We start from the raw sequence: 23,984 nt of genomic DNA on the forward strand, positions 1-23,984 counted from the left end.
TCTTTCTCAAGTTGAGCAACACTGCCAGAGAATTCAGTTGTTCATCATAGCTAATGACCAGGGGGTTTTAGCTATTGCCCTTGGAGAAGCTAAGAGCAGATTATAGATTGACAAACTAATTGTTAATTATAGACATAACTAATTGCAAGGATATTGTATTGCTGGAGTGTACTTTAATCAATGGTTGACATTTGGGAAAAGTTCTCTGCTGGCTTCAATGGCATTCCACCCACTTACTCCAACAAATAAATTAGCCCTTTCTTTACAACTGGTAAAGTGCAATAGAACTTGGTTGTGGCTGAATGGACAGTGTCATCTTTTCACTAGAAAAAACAGGATGCCAAGTTAGCCACTTAGGCCCTGGTTCAGCCAGGTACTTAAGCATGTGCATTACATTAAGCACATGAGTGGTCTCACAGAAGTCTGTGTACTCAGGTACCTGGCTGATTCAGGACCCTACAACAGGTCATTTAAAACTCTCTGCCAGATAATATTCATATTTAGAATTTATATAGCACAGTTCTCTGACCCTCTTGCAAATGCATTTGTGCTGCTGAGGCTGGGTGGGGCAGCTGATTCCCCCAGACACCTGAATCACATCCTTGGGTGAACAAAGCCCTGTTCGGGGAAGGGTGCGATGGAAAAAGGCCCTATGGAATGCACAGCGCTCTGACAGATCTCCAGCTAGCACTGCAGCTGTCTGCAGCCCAAGTAATTTAGAATAGTCCTGCAGCTCTTCTAAGTTATGGTGCTGGCTATTTAGGTCCCCAGCTGGCCCAGCACCTTCTACCGCCCCTTCTGCTCAGCCAATTTCCTGAGCTGTGCCTAGTATTAACTTGGTGCATTCATAGGTTGAGCCCGTAATCTTCAAAGAATTTTTGAATATCAACTAATAAATAATAATAATAATTAATAGTCAACCCTCCTTTGTGAAAAAGTGTGTGTGGTTACCCCCACTTGATAGTGGGGAACCGAGGTAAACAAGTTAAATGACTTGCCCAGGGCCACAGATGGGATTAGAACTTGGAGTTCTTGTTTCCCAGTCCTGTGTTCAGACCTCATTTCTCTGTGAGAGCAGCAAATGCAATTAGATAGTTTGTGAACTGGTTCTTCAGCTGGTGTAAATCAGCCCTCTGTGAGTGATTTAATATCTTCCACCCATGCCTGCCTTCAGGAATTTACCAAATAACTGATGTGCTGTTCGATATGCCATATTGTGAGATCATTCTCAGAAAAGACTGCTTTCCAGGATGATATTCATAGCATCAGCAAAAAACATAATCTCAGAGAAATACAAAATTTTAGACAGGATACTGTATCATTGTACTTAACCTAGAGTCCCCCTAGCATTCCACACTCTCCTGCTCACCCTGTTGCAAAGAGGCAGCAGAGAAAGAAAACCAGGACTACCTTTTAAAGTTTGTGTTTCATTTTAATTTTTCATCTAGATGGGAAGCAAAAATAATTAGAGACAAACAGGGGCTATAATAACGCTATTCTGCTTCTCACAAAAATGTTCTGAGAGAGAACATTTCCAAATATACCAAAATGATCGATCTGAACATTATCCTTCCAGCTGTGTCAGTAAAGAATATTTAAGGCTGTTGATATTTAAATTCAGCTTTGGTATAATGTATATCATCCTATACTAACTCTTCTAACAAAAAGTACTTGGCAGTTCATTCCTTCTAATCTAAATTTAGTGTGTACTGCAGCTGATGAAAGCATATGTCTTTTATAGGTTTTTAGGAAATTTAAAGACTGTAATGATTTAAGTGAACAATTATACAAGTGTCCTGGAAATAAAAAATCCCTCTGCTTTCATTTAACTTCAGTATGTGTCCTACTGCAGAGAAATTAAAAGCCACTCACACACTTGAATATATTAACTTTATGTCCTAAGCAATCTCCCTTCTTTCCTGCCAGCACCTGCCCTCTTTCATGTAGTAATTTTGTTAGAGTATTTTCATATCTTTGTAGTGGAAATTGTCCCATGTACATTTACAAGATAATTACTGTATTTCTAAGGCTGAGAAAATGAGAAAAGGAGACGCCTAAAGTTTGTCTCCTTATGTGATACAAAGATGCTTTGGCAATTTAGAATTCAAAATATTTGTTAAATTATAAACCATATGAAATTCCATAGCACAGAAAAAAATGACTTGTGAAAAATATATGTAGGCTTGTCTTTGAAGAATTCTATCAGTGCCTCTAATAATTGACTTTCCTTGAGCTCAGCCCCTCATTATCAGCCTCTTAGTACTCTCTGACACTCCTGTTTGGCTCATATCCACACAGGCAAAATTAAAAAAAAAATCACGCTACCAATGAAATCACGAAACATTATCCTATGGTTTCAGAAGCTTCATCAGTTGCTACACTAAGAGCTGTTTGAAATGTTTTGTCAGTTCAGCAACACACTTTTCATCATGAGCCTCATGAATGAACAGTGGGAAACTCTTAAATTTGGAGGGGCTTATTCATCAGAGTTTTCATATTTGGCAAATAACTCACTGCATCACTAATCATAGGGAGAATATTATCTTACTTTTCAGTGATGATACATTTTTTAGACAGTGCAATTCAGTGGCCTAACTAAACAAATGTCAACTCATACATTTTCCAAGTCAGAAGCATATTGCTGCCATTTTCATATATTCTAACTACTGCAGAATAAATCCTAAATGCAGGATTTTTGTGCAGAAGATTGAATTATTTTGAGACCCTTTCACTAACAGATTTCTTCTTTCAGATAATATCATCAGTTTTAATAGCCTTAAATACTTCTGAAACTAAAATATTCAAGATGAATGGCATGTGGATTTCTGATAAACTATTCTCAGGGCAGTTAAATGTAGGGGGTTTGATGTCAGTTAAATATATAACTACAGCAACAAAGCGAGCGATGCCAGACCTGTATTTGTTGAGCATGGAACCTCTGTAGGAATGATACACTCAGAATATGTGTGACTGTCTTTCCTATCAACTTAAATGGGCTTTGGATCAGTACCTACATGCTGTTATAACAGTCCTCTTAATGGCCAGTTTTGCCACACTACTGAAGTTAGTTCTAAATGAACCACTTAGTAATTTCTGTCCTCCCAGTTGTAACTAAAAGGCTACTGGGCAGGAGAGTGCAATTAGCATGAAGATAAGTAGAAAAGATGTGGAGGAGTAGAGAATTAGAGAACACACAGAGGAAAACATACAATAGGTACACAAAGGTTATGAACAGGAACTAAGATGTAGATAGGAAGAGAAATTATATCACATAATCAGCTCCTATGGAATTAGAATCATAGAAGATTAGAGTTGGAAGAGACTTCAGGAGGTCATCTAGTCCAACCTCCTGCTCAAAGCGGGACCAACACCAACTAAATCATCCCGGCCAGGGCTTTTCAAGCCAGTCCTTAAAAACCGCTAAGGATGGAGATTCCTCCATCTCCCTTGGTAACCCATTCCAGTGCTTCACCGCCCTCTAGTGAAATAGTTTTTCCTAATATCCAACCTAGACCTCCCCCACTGCAACTTGAGACCATTGCTTCTTGTTCTGTCATTTGCCACCACTGAGAACAGCCTAGCTCCATCCTCTTTGGAACCCCCTTTCAGGTAGTTGAAGGCTGCTATCAAATCCCTCCTCACTCTTCTCTTCTGCAGACTGAATAAGCCCAGTTCCCTCAGCCTCTCCTTGTAAGTCATGTGCCCCAGCCCCCTCATCATTTTTGTTGCCCTCCGCTGGACTCTCTCTAATTTGTCCACATCCTTTCTGTAGTCAGGGGCCCAAAACTGGACGCAGTACTCCAGATGTGGCCTCACCAGTGCCGAATAGAGGGGAATAATCACTTCCCTTGATCTGCTGGCAATGCTCCTACTAATGCAGCCCAATATGCCATTAGTCTTCAGGCAACAAGGGCACACTGTTGACTCATATCCACCTTCTCGTCCACTGTAATCCTCAGGTCCTTTTTTGCAGAACTGCCACTTAGCCAGTCGGTCTCCAGCCTGTAGCTGTGCATGGGATTCTTCTGTCCTAAGTGCAGGACTCTGCACTTGTCCTTGATGAACCTCATCAGATTTATTTTGGCCGAATACTCCAATTTGTCTAGGTCACTCTAGATCCTATCCCTACCCTCCAGCGTATCTACCTCTCCCCCCAGCTTAGTGTCATTTGCAAACTTGCTGAGGGTGCAATCCACACCATCCTCCAGATCATTAATGAAGATATTGAAGAAAACCGGCTCCAGGACCGACCCCTGGGGCGCTCCGCTTGATACCGGCTGCCAACTAGACATGGAGCCGTTGATCACTACCCGTTGAGCCCAATGATCTAGCCAGTTTTCTATCTACCTTATAGTCCATTCATCCAGCCCATACTTCTTTAACTTGCTGGCAAGAATACCATATCAAAAGCTTTTAGTACCTATCTCCTGGAGTATTGGAATCTGTTAATTTATAGATTGCGAATGACTGAGTTAAGTTACTCTTTGGGATACTTTCATATCTTTTTATTTTACGTTGTGATTCCTGAACACTGTTCAGCTAGTAATACTTTGATATTTCTGAGCCTCATGTGAATCCACAGTAATCCATGGGGGGTTGTAGTTAAGATTAGCTTCATCAGGTGAAAAGGGACTGTTATTTTTGATTTGGAAAATGTACCTGTTGCACTAGTTTGGTGCAGTATGCCACTTGCACTGCCTTCTTTTTAAACAATAGCTCTCTCATTCAAAGGGAAGAGTAATATGTAGGTTTATGATATCATTGGTACCGCACTGAACCTAAAAGCATTGTGAGCATCAGGAAAGTTGAAATGAACTCTCACCTTGGCAAGAGCTTGACTTTTGTGCATGGCATTTCTGTAGGACTACAGAGTGAACATCTTTTTGAGACAGCAATGGAATGACTCACGCCTGGCTTACAGTGAATACCCCGATGACTCCTTGGATTTGGATCCATCTATGTTGGACTCTATTTGGAAGCCTGATTTATTCTTCGCCAATGAGAAAGGTGCAAACTTCCACGATGTTACAACGGACAACAAGTTGCTGAGGATTTCTAAGACTGGGAAAGTGCTATACAGTATCAGGTAAACCAGCTTTTTTGCTTCTTAAGTCCCCTTGCTTCCATCTCTTTCTTGCCATGGCCACACTCATAGAATTTACATCTTTAAGTTTTATTGCCCCCTGTGTACACTCTAATGAGACATAAGCTCAGCAGAATAGAAGGAAAATCTGTCTATTTGGTGAGCTTTTACACTTTACAAATTGGAATATAAGTGGCACAGCAATATCTCCTAGCCATGCTGAAAAATGAAGGGGTCTAGTGCCCTACCGATGTGCATCAGTAATTCCCATTAGCATCAATTGGTATTCCTCTCCTACTCGGAGGAGAAAATCAACCTTTCAATCTTTTTTGGGTTGAATTTTAAAAGTAAAGGGGAAATGTTGTTTTAAATGGCTGGAGAACATCTTAAGTGAAGTCATTCCTGCCATGTAATAACTTGGCATACAATAAATATGAAAATCACCCAGGTATCTGCTGGCCTTTGCATACATTTAAAAATCAGTGAAATTGCTTTTCATTTTTGATACAAAGTGCAGTGTAGTATATGGCATGCTGACTGATTTAGGCTGAGTTAATAAATGCTATTTGACACAACATAACTTGATGTGACCTTATAAAATGGGACACAGAATGATAGAGACGTAAAAAAAAGCATTGCTTAAGAATCGGCTGCAGCAAATCTACAGCACTCATTCTCTTTGATTAATTGCTTAATGCTTGTCATAGGATCTGAAGATGTACAGCACTCTAAATGCTATTACTATTATTATAGAAATTAATCATAATTTCTGAATTCCTGCAGACTTCTTTTCTTGCAGTGCTTGGTTTATATAATGTTTACATTCTTTCAGATGTTTAACTAGTTGCTTGATGAGCTGTTTCTTTATAAACCTGAACAAAATTCTTATTAGCTATAATAGGAGCTATTCATGTGTAAAAGCTGTAGGAGAGTGAGATATTTCACAGCGTGGATATTTCTGACTAGGCATTTGTCATAAATATGAGTGGGGAAGGAACCTTGACAGCATTCTTAAGCATATGGAAACAGATTTTTAATATCTGATTATGATTGTTCTGTGTAATGAGAAAGTAGATTTGCAGTGGACAAAAAATTATGCCCACTCAATTTGCTTAATTCCCATGGAAATTCTGCAATAGGAACACCACAATATGTGGATGGGTTGGTAGGTAATGTAACTGTTCAGTGGGGAGAATTTGAAATTGGCATATCTTAACAGTGGGAGAAAAATAACAGCATGCAAGGGTGAAAACAGAACTCACAGAGTGATATACCATACGCTAAACATTCTGTCATGGACAAATACCTCTTATTTAATCTCAAGAAAGAAATGAATGCTTCTGTTCATTTGAGTGACATCAGACACCATCTTACTGGAGGCAACAATGCAGTTGGGTGCCATTCTGAGCACAGATGGATAATTTTCCTGACATTTGTCCGTGCTGCAAAAGTAATATTTCAAGCTGTCATATCATATTTGTAAAATTCACAAAGCTCAATGAAAGTTAATTTGAAATGGAGTAAACACCGGTAATATTTTGTGCTAAGGAAAAGTGTATTGTTTCTCATCTGCATTGCACAGCATTAGCGTATATTGTACCTGGTGCTTCTACAACACAGCAGCGTGAAATCTACACATTAATAACATTTACAGTGAGCAGAACTTATGTTTGAAGGGTAATTGAGAGTTACCAATTAGAAACAATTTTAAAAATAATTATTTGACTCTCTTCTCCATATACTGGCCTTGATTGATCACTCCATAACATAATTGATTTTAATGATGTTACACTGGAATAAAACTGAAGTAATGCAATGGTTAGTTAGTCCCATTGCATTAGGATGTTATAGTTGTAATTGCTACACCACTTTCATTACCATAATCATAGTACTTAGCACTTGCATAATAATAATATGTGGCATTTACTTCACTTTGAATGTTCAAAGCATTTTACAAATATGACTGACAAGTTACATCTCAGGCTGCTCTATCATATGTTTGTAGATGTCATAAAATCATGAGAAAGTTAATCTGAACTAAGCATAAACCATATTTTCTCTAAAATAAAAGTGTAACAGTTTCCAATATGCACTAAATGAGAAGTTAGGCATTTCTATTGTGTCTGGCCTCCCCACCTACTGCTTTGGTAGCATTATAAAAGTATTTAGAAATGCAGCGAGATGCTCCACCACAGAGACACTCCGCTTATTTTGTTGTGTGCTCTAAGGGGCAAATCCTGCCCTTTGTTCTGCAGGCACGGAAGGTCCTCTGGCAGTTACAATCAGTAGTTAGAATAAAGTCACATTCCCAGAACAACTTCACCATAAGCAGAGGTGCACTGTAACTTGAATGCATTTAGCTAATTGTGACTTTCATCCACCTTCCCTACAAATGGAGTTTCACTATACCAAAGTTCACTGTGTATATTTTATATAATAAAAATAAATTGAAAAGCAAACACTAGTCTAAATTAAAATATAAATCAACAAAATGTAAACCCCTAAAGTTGTGTGGTGATACCTTTCTAAAGCTCTAATCCTGCAATGAGCTCCATGTGGGTGGATCTCTGAGTAGAGGCCCACTCTCCTACAGTTCATTACAGTATCTGGACCAATGCAATATCATGACACTGATGAAAATCCTGTCTTCTCTTCCCACAGCCTGTTTCCCACAGTACATTTTGTTATATTTTCCATTTGCTTTTTGTGTCATGCTCTGTATAGATTTTAAGTACTTTGGGATGTGGATCGTGTCTTCTCTAGCACACTTTGGGCACTACAAACCATAGGCGCCGACTCCATGGTTGCTCCAGCCCTGCTCAGCATCTACTGGCAGCCCTGCTGATCAGCTCCTCTCCCTTCCCCCCAGCACCTCCCGCCAGTCGCAATCAGCTGTTCAGCGGCTTGCAGGAGGCACTGGAGGGAGAGGGAGGAGCAGCAGTGGGGACGGGAAGCAGTAGGCGGTGGGGACCTGGGGGAAGAGGTGGAGTGGGGGCCAGGTCTGGGGCGGAGTGGGGGTCGAGCACCCCTCCTTCAGCTAAGCAAGATGACGCCTCTGCTACAGACAGTGAATAATAAGGACTAATAGTATTATATGACAAAATGGTTAAAAGATTTAATGGAATCCCTGAACATAGGTCTGTTTAGAAACCTTAAAAAGGCCATCAGTGCAGTTCTGACTACTCAGCTAGCTCAAACTATTAGTAACAGCCAGCCAGCAGGGGCTTATTTTACCTGGGTGAGAGGAGATTGAAAACTTTTGCTTAAATAAATGGGTTTCCTTGCCGCACTAGCTGCCCCCTTTGTCATGTTCATGTTATCTAGTGATTTCAGCCATATCAACTTGATGCAGAATGTGATGCACATAATCTAGGACCTAAGAGATTGGCTGAAGTCTTCTCCATCCAGATTAAATTATCAAGCAGACCATCACACTTTAAAAATATGAGAAGATGTTTGAGATTTTTGTGTTATTTAGTAAAGGGCTATTTGGAATTGCCTTGGAAAGAACTGTGGGGGAAGAGATTTGTTTTAACTATTTATCATTCTTTCTCCTGTATCCTCCTTGCTCTGGTTATAAGATATCATTGAGGAGCTGCCCAGGAAAGTACTCAAAATATTTCAAAATAGCTACATCCATTTTCAGATTTGCTATCTCTATTTTGTTTGTCTTCATTGTGCTGGATGTGATGTAGCTATTTAGGTTATTGCCTCTTTCTGGTGTCATGTCCTGACCTTGATCCAACTGTAAAATGTTATTATGGAGAAGGGAAGAGAATCTAAAAGGGAAAATGGTGTCAGTGTCTGGGGTGTAAAAAGGAATAATGCTGCTGAAACCCCATGGCATGGAGAGGAATCGGGCTCGTTGATTCCCTTCTATTTATGCAACAGAACCCTACCTCTGTACCCTCCATACTGCAAAAACCAGCTGCTATTGCTAGTTGCAACATCCAAAAGTCATCACTGGCTTGCCCATCCGAAAGAGCTGCTCTATATTCGTACCAATGGCGATCCCTCTGGAGTGACACGCCCATGCGCCAGTTGCTTTATCTCGTGCGAATCAGGAGATCACAGTCCAAAGCTCAATCAATTCTTATTCCACAACTTCTTTCTTTGTACTCTTTTTTTCCTGTTTGTTCTTTTCCTCTTTCATACCATGGCAATTGTGCTGAGTGCTGGAGAAACTGCTCCAGCTCCATCCCCAGAACATGGGTCTGGTTATATCATGAGTAGGCTTGGCAGAATTCAGTTTTGTTTTTTATAATTTCAATTGAAAATATCACTATTTGTTTTAATTTTATTTGTTCAAATTTTCACTAGTTGAGCAACATTATGGGGTTTAGGCATTTTTAATCGATTTTAAATGTTCAGTTCTGGGCACTTATGGGGGGACAGAAAATAATGATTCTTTTATAGTAAAAGTTTAGATTCAAAAAGTTAGAGCTTTAAAACTGTTAAAACACTAATTGTCAAAATCACATGTCAAAATATACATAATAAATAGCCTTACATCAAACTGTAATAAGTTCTCCAGCAACATTTTTCTCCCTTTGCCTCTCTGTAAATGTCTGTTATAGATGGAAATATTTTTATCACTTTGTGTGTGTACAGTGAAATCAACATTTATCAACATTTACCCATAAAAATATAATCCTTCCAAGCATAATTATGAATAATAAAGATTACAACGTACAGGATACTTAGTGCCAAAAGCAGTCTCTAGCACTGTAGTATTTTAGATTTCCTACTGCAACGTGGGCAAGTCAGTGCTAGTGGAAATGCAGTGGCCACAATGAATGAAGCTGCAATCATTTAATAATCTCCTCTGTACCTGTATCCTTTGTCCTATATGAAGGAAATACAAAGGCTAAAAAACTGACTCAACATTTGTCCCCAGGGGAGAGAAGGCAATATCAGCCAGATTATAAAATCCATTACTCTGGTGGTGAATTTTACTTTAAATTTTATTTTTTCAATAGACCCTATTAGAAGAAAACCCAGACCTTTTGTCTGCAGCTGCAGAGGGTCCTTCTGCAGTGGGACTGGTGTCATCTACTGTGCCAACGGTTCTGGGCGCAGGAAGGAGGTTCAAGGGACTAGAAGGGAACTAGGGCACGGGTGGTTCTGAACAAAGTCAGAGGCTGCACGGCAGCATAGTTCCTTCTGTTCCCTATAGGGTGTGTGTGAATGGTGGTCATGTGTAACAGTCACTGGGCATTACTTCAGCACTGGATTGAAATAACCTCTGAGAGCTCTTTAGTTTGGCAGCTATAGAAGCTGGTAGCGCAGTACAAACAGTCAGCTGGTTTAGGTATACGCATTCCAAGATTCTCTTGGGGTCAGATTCTTAGTTGGTGTAAAATGGTGCAGCTCCATTTACTTTAATGGAGCTATGGCAGTTTACCAATTGAGGATTTGGCATGTGGTACTTAAATTATAATGTCCAGCCCAACTGAACATACTATGTAAATAGTCTAGTGTGCTGTAGAGAATGTTCCATAGATCTAAAATGAGGTATGAATCTCTGTGCTTACATTTGGTTACTTCAATTTATTTTATAATCCAATGTTAGGATTTAAGAGGATTTTGACTTCACTAGCAGCATTGTCTTGTCATGGGAGATTAACAGAGAGTGGGAGTAGAGAGGCCATTATTATGACTAACACCACTGTTTGCTATATAAGAATCAGTGACTGTTGTGAACACTCCTCTCTGATCTCATTGGTTATACCAAATCCTACCATGGTAATATTGTCCAGGTGGCATTTTCCCTTGGAAGCCAAACTTTGCTAGCATAGGCTCCTGTTTCCTCTGGGGAAATTTCAGGTGCTTTTTATCTGGCACAAGAAAAATAATTCCATTATCCTTAGACAAAATTGTATGAAAATTCAGTGTTCTATGCAATGACTTTTTAAAAACATAAAGCTCTCCATATGGGCTTAAAGTAACTTCCGGAATTAATGAAAGCACATTCTGAGAATAACAAAGTGCAGAAATGCTCATGGAAGTAGAGCACCTTCATACAGTGGGCACACTTAAAATGCTTTTTATCATTTTGATAAATATTTGCCAGATTCATCTTCACATGAACCTGATTACAAAAATTAACACTGGTTTCAAATTAGTGAAACCTGCCATAGAGACCCCCTCTGAAGATAGAGACCACCTGTCATGAGCAACTACTTGCAGAAGCCCTGGAATGCCATCGGTCTCTGGTGTGCAAACCTTTGAAGAGAGACCACCTCTTACAAGTGACCACTTTTGCTAACTCCTGTAAGTGATCACTCTTGGCAGGTTTTACTGTACTTAAAACTGAGATGTCAGCCATTTTCATAATGACAGAAACTGGTGTCCTTCTGCTACAATCTGATGTCCACAAATACTTTTCCCACCCATCCTTGCTCTCTTCTTCTTCCCTTTTTGATTCCTTTTATTAAGCCACCTCAGATTCTTTCCTGATATTTGCCTCAACCCTTGAAACAATTCTCCGCTTTTCTTTTGCTTGTTGATGGTCCCTTTCATCACCCTCTATGGACTTCATTATTCTCACTCCCCCGTTCTACAGTGTCCAGATCTATATGGAGGATCTGACTGCATTTGTCATATTCCTAACTTTCCATTGGTCCTGAGTACTTGGTTTGATTATGTTAAAGACTAGTATGAGTGTTTGTTATGCAAGCAGCACAGCTATTGTCAAAACCCCATAGACAATTTTGCTTGAAGAAAAATTAGCTTTTTAACGACACCAGCTGGTTGCTGTTCTCTGATCATAAGACAGTTAAAGTGAATTAAGGATCCTGACACTGGTAGCTACCTGGCAAAGCCCAAATTTATACCCCTTTACACACACACACACCCCACATTGTTTCAATCAAAAATAGTGTCATTTTAATAAAAATTGATTTTTTGGCATATCCTGTGAATAATTTGTACATATAGAGTTGTTCTTGATTATAAGGTTAAAAATTATTGGCAGGTGACTAGTTATGGAAATATGTGCTAATGGGATACTGCTGACTGGTTGCAGGCCAAGATACACATCTCTGTACATGAGTTTCTAATAGGCAATCGTTAAGTCTGTACTGAATTGTCAGTGACCCATGGCGACATCTACCACAGGTAATGATCTCCCTGTAAATACAGAAGTAGCAAGATGAAATGTAAAAGGGTGTAGCCGTGAGGCTGATTCTAAATGAGTGATGCAAAAAATCCTGTCCCTGTATCATGCATGCTTTCAGGAGTAACTGCCTTCTGCCAGTTGTATTTAAACATGTTGCTTAGGACAGAGGATCATGGTGCCAGAAGGAAAACAAAACCAGACCAAATAAACAGTGGTGTAGAGTAAATATCCAGTTCCAGAAACAACACAAGAAAAATCAGAGATGGCAATTTATTCTTCTTGGAGAAGAAACAGGTGGGTTACATTATTTTAACTATTAAATGAAATCATACTCAAACTTAATTTCATGGCATTGACTGAGAGATAATTGGAAACTCATTATATTCATTGGCATGGCGTATCAACAGACAGTAACTGCATTACAATAAAAAATGAGATACAAAGCAATTTTTCACTATTAATGAAAAACCTGCCACACCATTCTAGTCCAGTCACTGGGTTGTTAAGCAATATGTGAACCAAAATGAAGTCCTGTGAACCACTAAGGAAGCGTAGACAGAACATTCTAAGAAACTGAAGTATAGGAAGCTTCAGTCTGTATTTTGTGTTTTGTCACAATAGAGGATGCTCTATATTTTCCATAAGCCTCAGTTTTTGTTCCGTCTCCACATCTCAGAAACGAAGTTGCACATGAAAGGGATCAAAGAGTTACTGGTGTGAAAGACTGACCATATCCTGAACAAACCTTATGGAATTAAGAAAACCTTGATTGAATTAGCATTAATACCTTTGGGGTATATTGTATTGAAAATGCAATTGTGTATGTGTTGCTGTGGCATTGTATATACCTTCTCTAGTAAGAAGTGGGGTTGCTACTAAACTTCCTTGTTATCAGCCTGTGAAGCCATCCCACTTGGATAGATATGTACATATTATTTCAAACTGGATTCCCCAGAGACCAACAGACAAAGAAAAGACTTTTGGGAAAATAACCTGGTTTTAGATGGACTCGGGGCCTTCTTCCTGATCCAGCAAACAGACAGGACCCTGCTCATGGAGGGCCCCAATCCTTAGGGTAAGGTTGGAAGGTCTGGGCCTGTCAGAATCCATGCTGGGGTTCCTAGTAAATTTATTAGCATGTGTATAGGTTTTTATTGTTTTTCATATGTTTTCTCTGTAGTGCTTTTACCTTGAGAATAAAGTAGGCTTACACAGGAAGTGCTGTGTGATAACTTATATCTGCAGCAATCCCCTTGTTATCAGTCTCTGAAAAGAAAGCACGCTGGTCTGTTTTGGCAGACTGTGCTGGGAAATACACAATGAAGGCAGGGAACTGTGGAGTCTGGACATACTCTGCTCAGAAAGGAGTGAGATGTGGGTCTCCACCCAAGAGAGGCAGCAACTGGAGATCTGGAAGCCTGAGGGTGGGTGCCCTGGCTGGACCACTGAGGGGAAATACAGGTGCAGTTGCCTTGTACTGTGACAACTGGATCCAGCAATTCTGGAAAACATGAGAAAACATGCAGGTTGGCTGCTCCATTTTAGAAAGCAAGGGGGAACTGCCAGTAAATTATACAAATACCAGTATTGCCATCCCCAAGGATTCAACGATCATGAGTCAGGCCCCAAATCATGGGATGGGCTTAAAAATGAAGAGATTTTTAAAACATAATGAACTTGTTTGTTTTTCTTGGCCTGGTCTCTGAATCGTTTGGGTTTACTTGGATCACACTTTCAAGCTTTTCTCAGCAATCTTGAGGGCTAGAAACTTACTCTTAAAAAAAAAAAAGCTGCAGCTTTCACTTAATCACCTACTTCCAGGACTGGGGGTTTGTCATAAATATAAAGGGAAGGGTAACCACCTGTCTGTATACAGTGCTATAAAATCCCTCCTGGCCAGAGGCAACATCCTGTTATCTGTAAAGGGTTAAGAAGCTCAGCTAACCTGGCTGGCACCTGACCCAAAATGACCAATGAGGAGACAAGTTACTTTCAAAGCTGGAGGGGGGGGAACAAAGGGTCTGTCTGTCTGTGTGATGCTTTTGCCAGGAACAGATCAGGAATGCAGCCTTACAATTGTTAGTTAGTAAGTAATAAAGCTAGAAATGCATTAGATTTCCTTTTGTTTAATGGCTGGTAAAATAAGCTGTGCTGGAGGGAATGTATATTCCTGTTTTTGTGTCTTTTTGTAACTTAAGGTTTCACCTAGAGGGATTCTCTACGTTTTGAATCTGATTACCCTGTAAGGTATTTACCATCCTGATTTTACAGAGGTGCTTCTTTTACCTTTTCTTTAATTAAAATTCTTCTTTTAAGAACTTGATTGATTTTTCATTGTTCTTAAGATCCAAGGGTTTGGGTCTGTGCTCACCTGTACAAATTGGTGAGGATTCTTATGAAGCCTTCCCCAGGAAAGGGGATGTAGGGCTTGGGGGGATATTTTGGGGGAAGACGTCTTTCCCTGTTCTTTGTGTAACACGCTTGGTAGTGGCAGCATACGGTTCAAGGACAAGGCAAAGTTTGTACCTTGGGGAAGTTTTTAACCTAAACTGGTAAGAATAAGCTTAGGGGGTCTTTCATGCAGGTCTCCACATCTGTACCCTAGAGTTCAGAGTGGGGAAGGAACCTCGACAGGGCTTTGAGAAAAAACATCCAAAATTGCGAGACTTGTGATAAAATCGTGGGAGTTGGCCACATTGCTGTACATATCTGCTTGTATATCTGGGTCCTTATATCATATTACCCATCACTGTCTTTGTGCTAACTCTGTGCTAGTATTTTATCACATATTAGTAAGGTAATAGTATTGTTCCCTTTCCCACTGGTAGGTTGCAGGTGGGAGTCTGAGAGAGCCTGGGGCAATGAGAAATGACACAAAGTGTTCTTTCTGAGGAGTGATGCTGCCTGTTGCCAGCTGTAGGTGAGGCAGCTGCTGTTGGGTGTGTTGGATTGTTTGACAATGTGGTCTTAGCTCATTGCTCCAGATGGGAAGCAACCAGAATTTTCTTAGCCCAGAGCTCTTCCTCCTCTTGTAGCCTATAGGTTGGTTTGGGTTAAGAAATAAGTAGAAGTTAGGTTTAGGGCCTAAGTTAGCCTAAGTGTAGAGGAGTACGGGCAATGGAAGTTGCTAGTATGAGAAAGTTAGAGATAAGTTAGAGACAGTGTTATGGCAAAGTAAGAGCTAGCAAGGACATGAACCAGGCTTATGTTACTGTTATAGCTGGTTGGTTATAACCGGTTTGAACAAGGTTTAATGAGTATTTTTAAAAATCGTGGGGGTTGTATTAAAATGCTATCTATATTGATAGACATTGGTGCAGATGTTAATTAAAAATGTGTAATGTAAAGAGCTAGTAAGAAGGTGGCAGAAATATAATTATAGTAAAGGCAAGTTTTATTATAATGCTAATTAACATTGAGTATAAAAGGAGTAGTTTTGTTAAATTGCGATTAACATCAAAAGGATACTGTTAGGTTCCAGGATTATAAGGTTGTACTTCACTCTGGTGTCAGTGGACTGATCACCCATTGATACACCATTTCATCTTGGAGTGTGAGTCTAATAGTAGCGTTTGTGTAAGTGGTAATTGCATGTCTGTTTACTTAAATGATCATTTTTCTTTTTAATAAGGCTTGGTTGAATCATTCAAAGTGTTGCCTAGTGGGCCTCTGCTAAACAAAGTTTCTGTAACTGACCTAAAGGCTTGAACCTGAAAACAACATTGGGTTTTACTGCACCCTTATCTTTAACAGCTTACTATTAATTGGAAACATTTCAACTTAAAGGTTGCACTCTGCCCTGCACCCAGCAGTAAGCTCTCTCCCCGACATTCTCCCCCTACATCCAGCCCCATGCAACCAGCTCCACACATGCTCCCTTCCTGCTGCTCCACACTCAGCCCTGCACTCTTCCCCACACACACATTGCCCCACTCCCAGCTCTGAGCTCTCTCCCCTGCACCCAGCCAATCCCCAAATCTATTTGCAAACCACTACATTTTCAGGGTAAAAAATGAAAATGCCATTATCCCTTTTTCTCAAAGTCATATATGATATCATATTGTGAGTTCTAGGGGTCCTTTTTCTTGCAGGATCAATATTCCATGCCTGTATGAGATTTGTCTTTTAGATCAAATGGGATTTTGGCTGTGAGTCATAGCACATCAGGCTAATCAAAAGTTAGCTCTTTAAAAATATGAAGTAGTGTAGTCAGTAGTTTAATGTTTGCTATAGATTAGCAATCTGTTAAATCCTAATTAAAGTTAGATATTCTATTATACTGCCAACAGAGTAAGAAAGGCTTTTATTTGAATTATGTACTGTACATATAATTCCTTAAAAGATTGAATCCATGCACTAATAGTTCTTGATTTTAGTTTTGCATAGCTCACCATTTATCAGGTATGCTCCATATGTATATCAGTTATACGCCATATGTAGCTTGAAGTATTTGTCTAGTACTGTCGGAAAATCAGAGGAAGTAATATATATATATTACTCTAGTATTTGATCTCCTAAAGTTTAAATCCCTGTGCTGCACAAAAAGGATTCATTCATTCATTCATTCATTCATTCATTCATTCATTCATTCATTCATATGTATTAACTTTAGGAGATCAACTACTGCATTAGGGTACAAAACTGCAAGATTAGATAGGGAGATTGGAAGATGATCCATTGAAATACTCTGACTAGTTTTAAATATTTTGCTATTATTGGATTTTTCATATTAATGTGCCTGACTCAGGTTTGCAGGGCTCAGAATAAGGGGCTATTTAATTGCCGTGTAGACATTCAGGCTCAGGCTGGAGCCCAAGCTCTGGGACTCTGTGATGTGGGAGAGTCCCAGAGCTTGGACTCTAGCCCAAGCCCAAATGTCTACACTGCAATTAAACAGCCCCTTAGCCTGAGCCCTTTGAGACCGATTCGGCAGGTATGGACTAGCCGTAGGATTTTAATTGCAATGTAGACATACCCTGGGAATCCAAGGAAGTTTGTGGGTAATAGACAACTATTTTAGCGAACAAAACACTGTACCATTACAACTATATTTCTACAAACGAAGTTTTCTTGATGACCAGCCTCATCTTTTTCAAGAGACATGGGTTGAATTAGTTCCTTCTGATATTTTTCATGCACATCCTATTTGACTCTTCATTTGGGAGAAATATCTTCCATTGATTTTCTGTAGCACCCATCACCATAATGTTTAAATACTGATCTACAGGCCTGATCTCATTTAAGTCAATTGAAAGTCTTCAGTGACTTCAGTGAACGTTGGTATAGGCCCTAAGCAAGGTATTGGATTGATTAGAACTAGGAGACTAATTTGTAATGAAAAATGTATTTCATGAATTTTGCCTCTTTGCTATCAGAATTCTCCTAGGAATTTTTTTCTGAAATTCTTGAATTTCTGTTTGAAATTAATCACTAATTTCTTCAGTGAATAATTCTTGGTCTGCAGATTGTTTGCAATGAACCATTCATGAACATTAAAAATTCATGCCATGTTATTTAAATTATGCTGTACTGGGTCTGTTCTATGATTGGAGGACTTCTGTAACTAATCAACAATGGTACAAATTTCAAGTTGTATATTCAGGTATAAAATTAATTTTTGTATAAAATCAGTAGTGATACAATTCAAAATACATTTTCAGGAAATATTCAAACATACAAGCTTAACATTTTATTTTTGTGAGCATTCTCACAAGTAAACGCTCATTCATAAAAATACTTCTGAAAAGCACGCATAAAAGGGGCACAAAGATATTCAACATGCATTTGTTTTAAATTTTACCCAACTGTAGGTGTGATAGCTAACCAATCTACTGATGGCATGTTATAGTACAGTAGATTTACTGCAGATACTTTTGTGGATTTTTTTGGGTTTGTTTTCTTGTTTTCTTCTTATTTACCTCAAATAATATAGTTTTTGAAATGCCAATATTTTTTAATGCCAGTATATATATATATATTTTTAATGCCAAGCCCTGTCCATCTTCAAATCACTTAAAATCCACCTATTCAAATCCACCTATTCACAAGGCCCACCAACAGGGATGGTCAGATGCCGCTCTTTATTTGGTAGTTGAAGTGAGTAGATAAGTTTGTGAGTTCCATGGGATAAGGACTGTCTCTATGAACCCCAGTTCTTCTAGGAACCAAAACAGTCCCAGGGTGATTAAGGTGAATCACTTAGTTTGTAAACATGTCTAGAGAGATACCACCCTCTGGGGAGGCTTCCATATACGTGTTCAAACTGAGTTTTCCAGAGACCAAGAGACAGTGAAAGGGCTTTTGATATAAAGGCTAGGTTTAAACTGACTCAGGACCTTTTTTCTGATCCAGCAAAAGGACAGGACCTTCTTCCAGACCTCGCGGAAGGTCTTACTAGGGCCCTGTAAGACTGGGGACCTCTGGTTATCTGTTAGCATGTGCATAGGGATTTTCATTGTTTTTATACGTTTTCTGTGTAATGCTTTTACCTTAAGAATAGATGCGCTTGCGTAGAAAGAGCTGTGGAGTTACTGGTAACTGCTGGCAATACACTGCTCATAGCCCTGTGAGAGAAGGCAAAACAAAGGCACTGGCTTGCAGACTGGCTTGCAGGAGATAGCATAGTTTAAGGCAGGGAGCTGTGCAGCCTTAAAACACCCAGTCAGAAGGGAATGGGATGAGGGTCCCTTCCCATAGACAGATGATGGTAGGAGACCTGAGAGGCTGGGAACTCCAGTAGTGGACCAGGTATACAGGTGTAACAGACTCTTTCTATATTTTTGTACAGAACCTAGGCCAATGGAGGCGGCCTGAATCTGATTGGAGCCTCTGGATTCTGCTGCAATATAAATCTTAAATAATATCTCAGAGATAACTACAGCTTAAAATGATCAGACATCCATAACAATAATATTCATTTTGGTGGTAAGAATGATGGCAACATAGCTTGAAGGCATGGTATCTTTAAATCTAATCAGGTTTTTTTTTAATATGATATAAGTCATTTTGGTTACTACACCTGTATATGAGTCCTCCTGCACATTTTTATGATTTTATCATCACATTTTCTTATTTTGGTACAAATGTTTTTCTCTCCCTGCACAGAGGAAACCGACTGACTGTACAGGGGAAACTCGTGAAACTGATTGTAAACAAAGTCCTGTCAAATGCAAAAAGTAAACTAAAAATTTTGAGAAAATTTAAAAAGTCTCTCAATTAGAGTATTCTTAAGTGTTACAGTAGTTAAGCAGTAGTAAGTAAAAAAAAAAAATCAGAGTTGACAAAGTTCCTTTAAGCTTACTTTCCCTGTCTATGCTTGTCTTTTAACTTTTGCATTCAATGTCTAATGTTGCAGATTTAGCCTTTACTACCTTTTTGTTTTTCAAAGGTCTGTGGCAAGGATGATGGGCTCAGCATTCACTTTATATGCATTACACTTTCTGTTTTAAAATATCCCTGTGATTGTGTTTTCACCATTTGCTCCCCCACTCCCTAGAACAGAAGCTACAAGAGTTCAGATCCTAGAGGGGATGACCTCTAACTCAAGATGCTGCATTGTTTGGTTTCATTGGTATACATAAAACATACAGATTGCACAAAAACACATTGGCATATCCCGCTGTCTTTCTGCAGCCCCTGCTGCTCTGGGCTCCTAAGCCACTGCAATCAATGAGCATCCTGCTTGCTTATGGGCACTCTGTCTTAGAAGCTAGAATTCTAACACGAGTGCAGGACTCATCCCAAATCGCGAAGAGGATGGGGCGAAAGACTAAACCTCTGGGTCTCTAAAGCTTGACTGCATCACTTTAAACATTGATGGACTATAAATGTTGTGCTTAGGATATAACTTGCAAAGATTTCTAACAGTAGTTTCCTTTCTTGCCCATATTTAGGCTAACATTAACCTTATCCTGTCCAATGGACTTGAAGAATTTTCCGATGGATGTGCAGACTTGTACAATGCAACTAGAAAGCTGTGAGTAACGAGCTGACTTACCTAGTGAAGAACTGTGTTTTTTAAAATCAAATTTCACAGCTTCACTATTGTGCCTTACAGCGGTGATCATCACTCCAGAAAGTCTCTGCAATCTGTAATCTGCATAGTGAGACACGGGGCTGCTGTATCACTAGAGTGAAACAGGAGCTGGGAGTGTTTTAAGTGACTGTCCTTTTGCATTTTCACTTTTTTTTTCTCTGCATTGTCCACTCTGTTCTCCGCTTTTCTCTTTCTGCTGTGTATTTCTCTATGCTGAGTTTCAAAGAATTATAGAAGTCGTTCAATTTTGTTATTTATAACATCCAAAATATTGTAATCTAGAAATACTCCTGTTGGCAGAGTGCAAGAATTCTGTAACCAGAGTGACGAAAATAAAACAAAGTACAGAAACTGATACATTGCTACAGTGAAATATAATTTGTGCTGCGAACATTAATATCCTTGACGGGCTATTAACATTGACTTTTTATTAGAAATAAACCAAAGCAGATATGCCGCACTTTTGAGGTTTTAGTTAATATTTTGCCTCTAGTACAATTACATATTTGATGCTATTTCAAAGTTTTGATGATAACTGTAGTCAATGTAGTTCAGCTCCTGGATCAACTGGAAATGCTTGTATTGAAGTCTGACCATTCAAAAGTGACGATATTTCCTGAATCATAATTTGTTTCCATCTGATTATCTAATGAACTGCGATTTGTTTACTCTAGTTGGGTACACTATGAATGATCTGATATTTGAGTGGCTAAGTGATGGTCCAGTGCAAGTTGCCGAAGGCTTAACCCTGCCACAATTTATTTTGAAAGAAGACAAGGAACTTGGTTATTGCACAAAACACTACAACACCGGTGAGTGTTCTTCTAATTTTTCCATTAGTTATTACTTCTACTAGTATCCACAAGCAGTTTTGTAACAGATCTCATTTATTAGGTGTGGTGTTTGAAAGCAGGGGTTTAGGCAAAGCAGGAAGGCCGAGAACAGTAAAAATGTTGGAAAATGTAATATTTTGTCAGTACTTTCCCTTTAAAAATGTTAAATGCCTGTGCTTCATACCTTGTGTCCGGAGCAGGAATTGCTCTGTTGGAGTTTGGATTTGGTTATTCCTTCTTCTTATGTTCCTTCTTCTATTACTAGAGGTTTGCAACCGTGGTAGCCTATTCTGTATGATTCTCTGCTAATCTATTTGTGGATTAATAGTTCTTTTGATCCACTCAGAATATCACATTGTCCATTCCAGATAATGTTTTTCTTCTTCATGTTCTCCTGCCATTAACTTTCAATTCCAGTGCCTATAAATATGCGTCACCCTCTGAACCTCTTAAAAAGTGCCCTGAAAATCAATTTTTTTCCCATAAAATCACTGACTAGTGTTTGCTAAATTCTGATAATCTCCAATACTTTTTCCTTGGTTATGTGGTCTTGCCATGATATTTTAATAATTCTTCTATAATACCATAATTTGAAGGATTGCAGTTTCTTCATTATCAATTGTTTGAATGTCCATGTTTCACAGCCATAATTTAACATAGACCAAATATAAGTTTTAAGAGTCAGAATTAATCTTCAGATTTATGTCCCTTCTCTTCAGATGTGTGTTCTTCCATAATGTCCCCTTTGCTCTTGCTGTTCTGGTGCTGACTTCAGTATCTTATCTTCCAACTTCTGTAATGATGCTTCTGATGTACCAATCATTTTTTACTATCTGTATGGCTGTGTTGTTCACTGGAATCTTGTGTCCCACCACAGATTTTGTCTTGTCTACATTCAACTCTAGCCCATATTCTTTGACATATTTATAAATAATCTCCACTAACTTCATTGGACCTTCTGAATCAGCCAGCAACACTGTGCCATCTTCACAGTGAATGTTATTCACCCATTTTCATTCATCTTAATACCTTCTTCTGTTTCTTCAATTAATTTAATCAAACACTCACTATAAATGTTGAATGAAGTCAGTAACATTATATAACCTTGCCTCACTCCTCTCTGGATCTCCATTAGATTTTCGTTTTCATCTCCCATTATAACCACCTTCTGATTCCAGTAAAATTGTTTTATTATTTGGAGTCCATACCAATCAATCCCAACAGATCTTAATATGTTGATAAATTGATAGTAGTAGATTTTGTCAAATGCTGTTTGGAAATCAATAAAACACAAGTGTATTTTTTTCCCTGTTTCATTTGATATTTCTAATATGAGCTTTAAGTCATAATGACATTTATCATGCCCTTTCAAGTTTGAAACTATATTGTTGTTCACTTATTTCCTTATCTATCTCTCCATGTATTTGGTCTTGAACAACTCGCAAAAGAATCTTAGAGGCATGCACTATCAGGCTGGTTGTTCTGTAGTCTTTACAATCCATAGTGTTTTTCTTTTGGGGGATTTCGATACACAGTGAAATTGTAAAAACTTTTGACAAATCTCTTCTCTCAAATATATTCTTTATTACCTCTGGCAGGGCTTTCAAGCCTCCATCTTCTGTGCTTTTTAACAATTCAGCCAGAATTCTATCATAACCTAGTACTTTTCCATTCTGAAGTTGTCACGTTGTCTGGAATGGCTCACAACAGTGAGTGCAGACTGTCAGAAAACAGGGCAGACACCCCACACTGGTGGTGTGTCCTGTAATTAGATTTCATCAAGCCAGTACCAAATTTGAACTTCTGGATCACTATTCCAGTCTTACCATGGAGTCACAGACAGTCCCCGCAGACTCTCCAGTCTATCTTGCCATCCAGACAAACTGGACTTTGTGATATCAATCCTGAAGCACTTACATGAGAGGAATCAATCCTGAAGCACTTACATGAGAGGAAAGTGATCAGGAACAGTCAGCATGGATTCACCAAAGGAAGGTCATGCCTGACTAATCTAATCACCTTCTATGATGAGATTACTGGTTCTGTGGATGAAGGGAAAGCAGTGGATGTATTGTATCTTGACTTTAGCAAAGCTTTTGACACGGTCTCCCACAGTATTCTTGTCAGCAAGTTAAAGAAGTACGGGCTGGATGAATGCACTATAAGGTGGGTAGCAAGTTGGCTAGATTGTCGGGCTCAACGGGTCGTGATCAATGGCTCCATGTCTAGTTGGCAGCCGGTGTCAAGTGGAGTGCCCCAGGGGTTGGTCCTGGGGCCGGTTTTGTTCAATATCTTCATAAATGACCTGGAGGATGGTGTGGATTGCACTCTCAGCAAATTTGCGGATGATACTAAACTGGGAGGAGTGGTAGATACGCTGGAGGGCAGGGATAGGATACAGAGGGACCTAGACAAATTGGAGGATTGGGCCAAAAGAAATCTGATGAGGTTCAATAAGGATAAGTGCAGGGTCCTGCACTTAGGACGGAAGAACCCAATGCACAGCTATAGACTAGGGACCGAATGGCTAGGCAGCAGTTCTGCGGAAAAGGACCTAGGGGTGACAGTGGACGAGAAGCTGGATATGAGTCAGCAGTGTGCCCTTGTTGCCAAGAAGGCCAATGGCATTTTGGGATGTATAAGTAGGGGCATAGCGAGCAGATCGAGGGACATGATCGTCCCCCTCTATTCGACATTGGTGAGGCCTCATCTGGAGTACTGTGTCCAGTTTTGGGCCCCACACTACAAGAAGGATATGGATAAATTGGAAAGAGTCCAGCGAAGGGCAATAAAAATGATTAGGGGTCTGGAACACGTGACTTATGAGGAGAGGCTGAGGGAACTGGGATTGTTTAGTCTGCAGAAGAGAAGAATGAGGGGGGATTTGATAGCTGCTTTCAACTACCTGAGAGG

At 39.4% G+C, this 23,984-nt stretch overlaps 1 protein-coding gene across 3 annotated transcripts in view; it reads left to right on the plus strand.

Annotated features, from left to right (window-relative positions):
• GLRA2 (glycine receptor alpha 2) overlaps positions 1-23,984 on the plus strand; it is a 164,080-nt gene that overhangs the window by 40,513 nt on the left and 99,583 nt on the right. For all 3 annotated transcript variants that reach the window (XM_084623518.1, XM_084623519.1, XM_084623520.1), the window contains exons 4-6: positions 4,863-5,086; positions 20,096-20,178; positions 20,913-21,050. In XM_084623518.1, the coding sequence (XP_084479644.1) occupies positions 4,863-5,086; positions 20,096-20,178; positions 20,913-21,050 (445 nt within the window). The remainder of the gene's footprint in view (positions 1-4,862; positions 5,087-20,095; positions 20,179-20,912; positions 21,051-23,984) is intronic.

The sequence above is a fragment of the Lepidochelys olivacea genome (genome assembly GCF_965140295.1).
Source record: "Lepidochelys olivacea isolate rLepOli2 genome assembly, chromosome: 1".
In the NCBI taxonomy this organism is placed as follows: domain Eukaryota; kingdom Metazoa; phylum Chordata; order Testudines; family Cheloniidae; genus Lepidochelys; species Lepidochelys olivacea.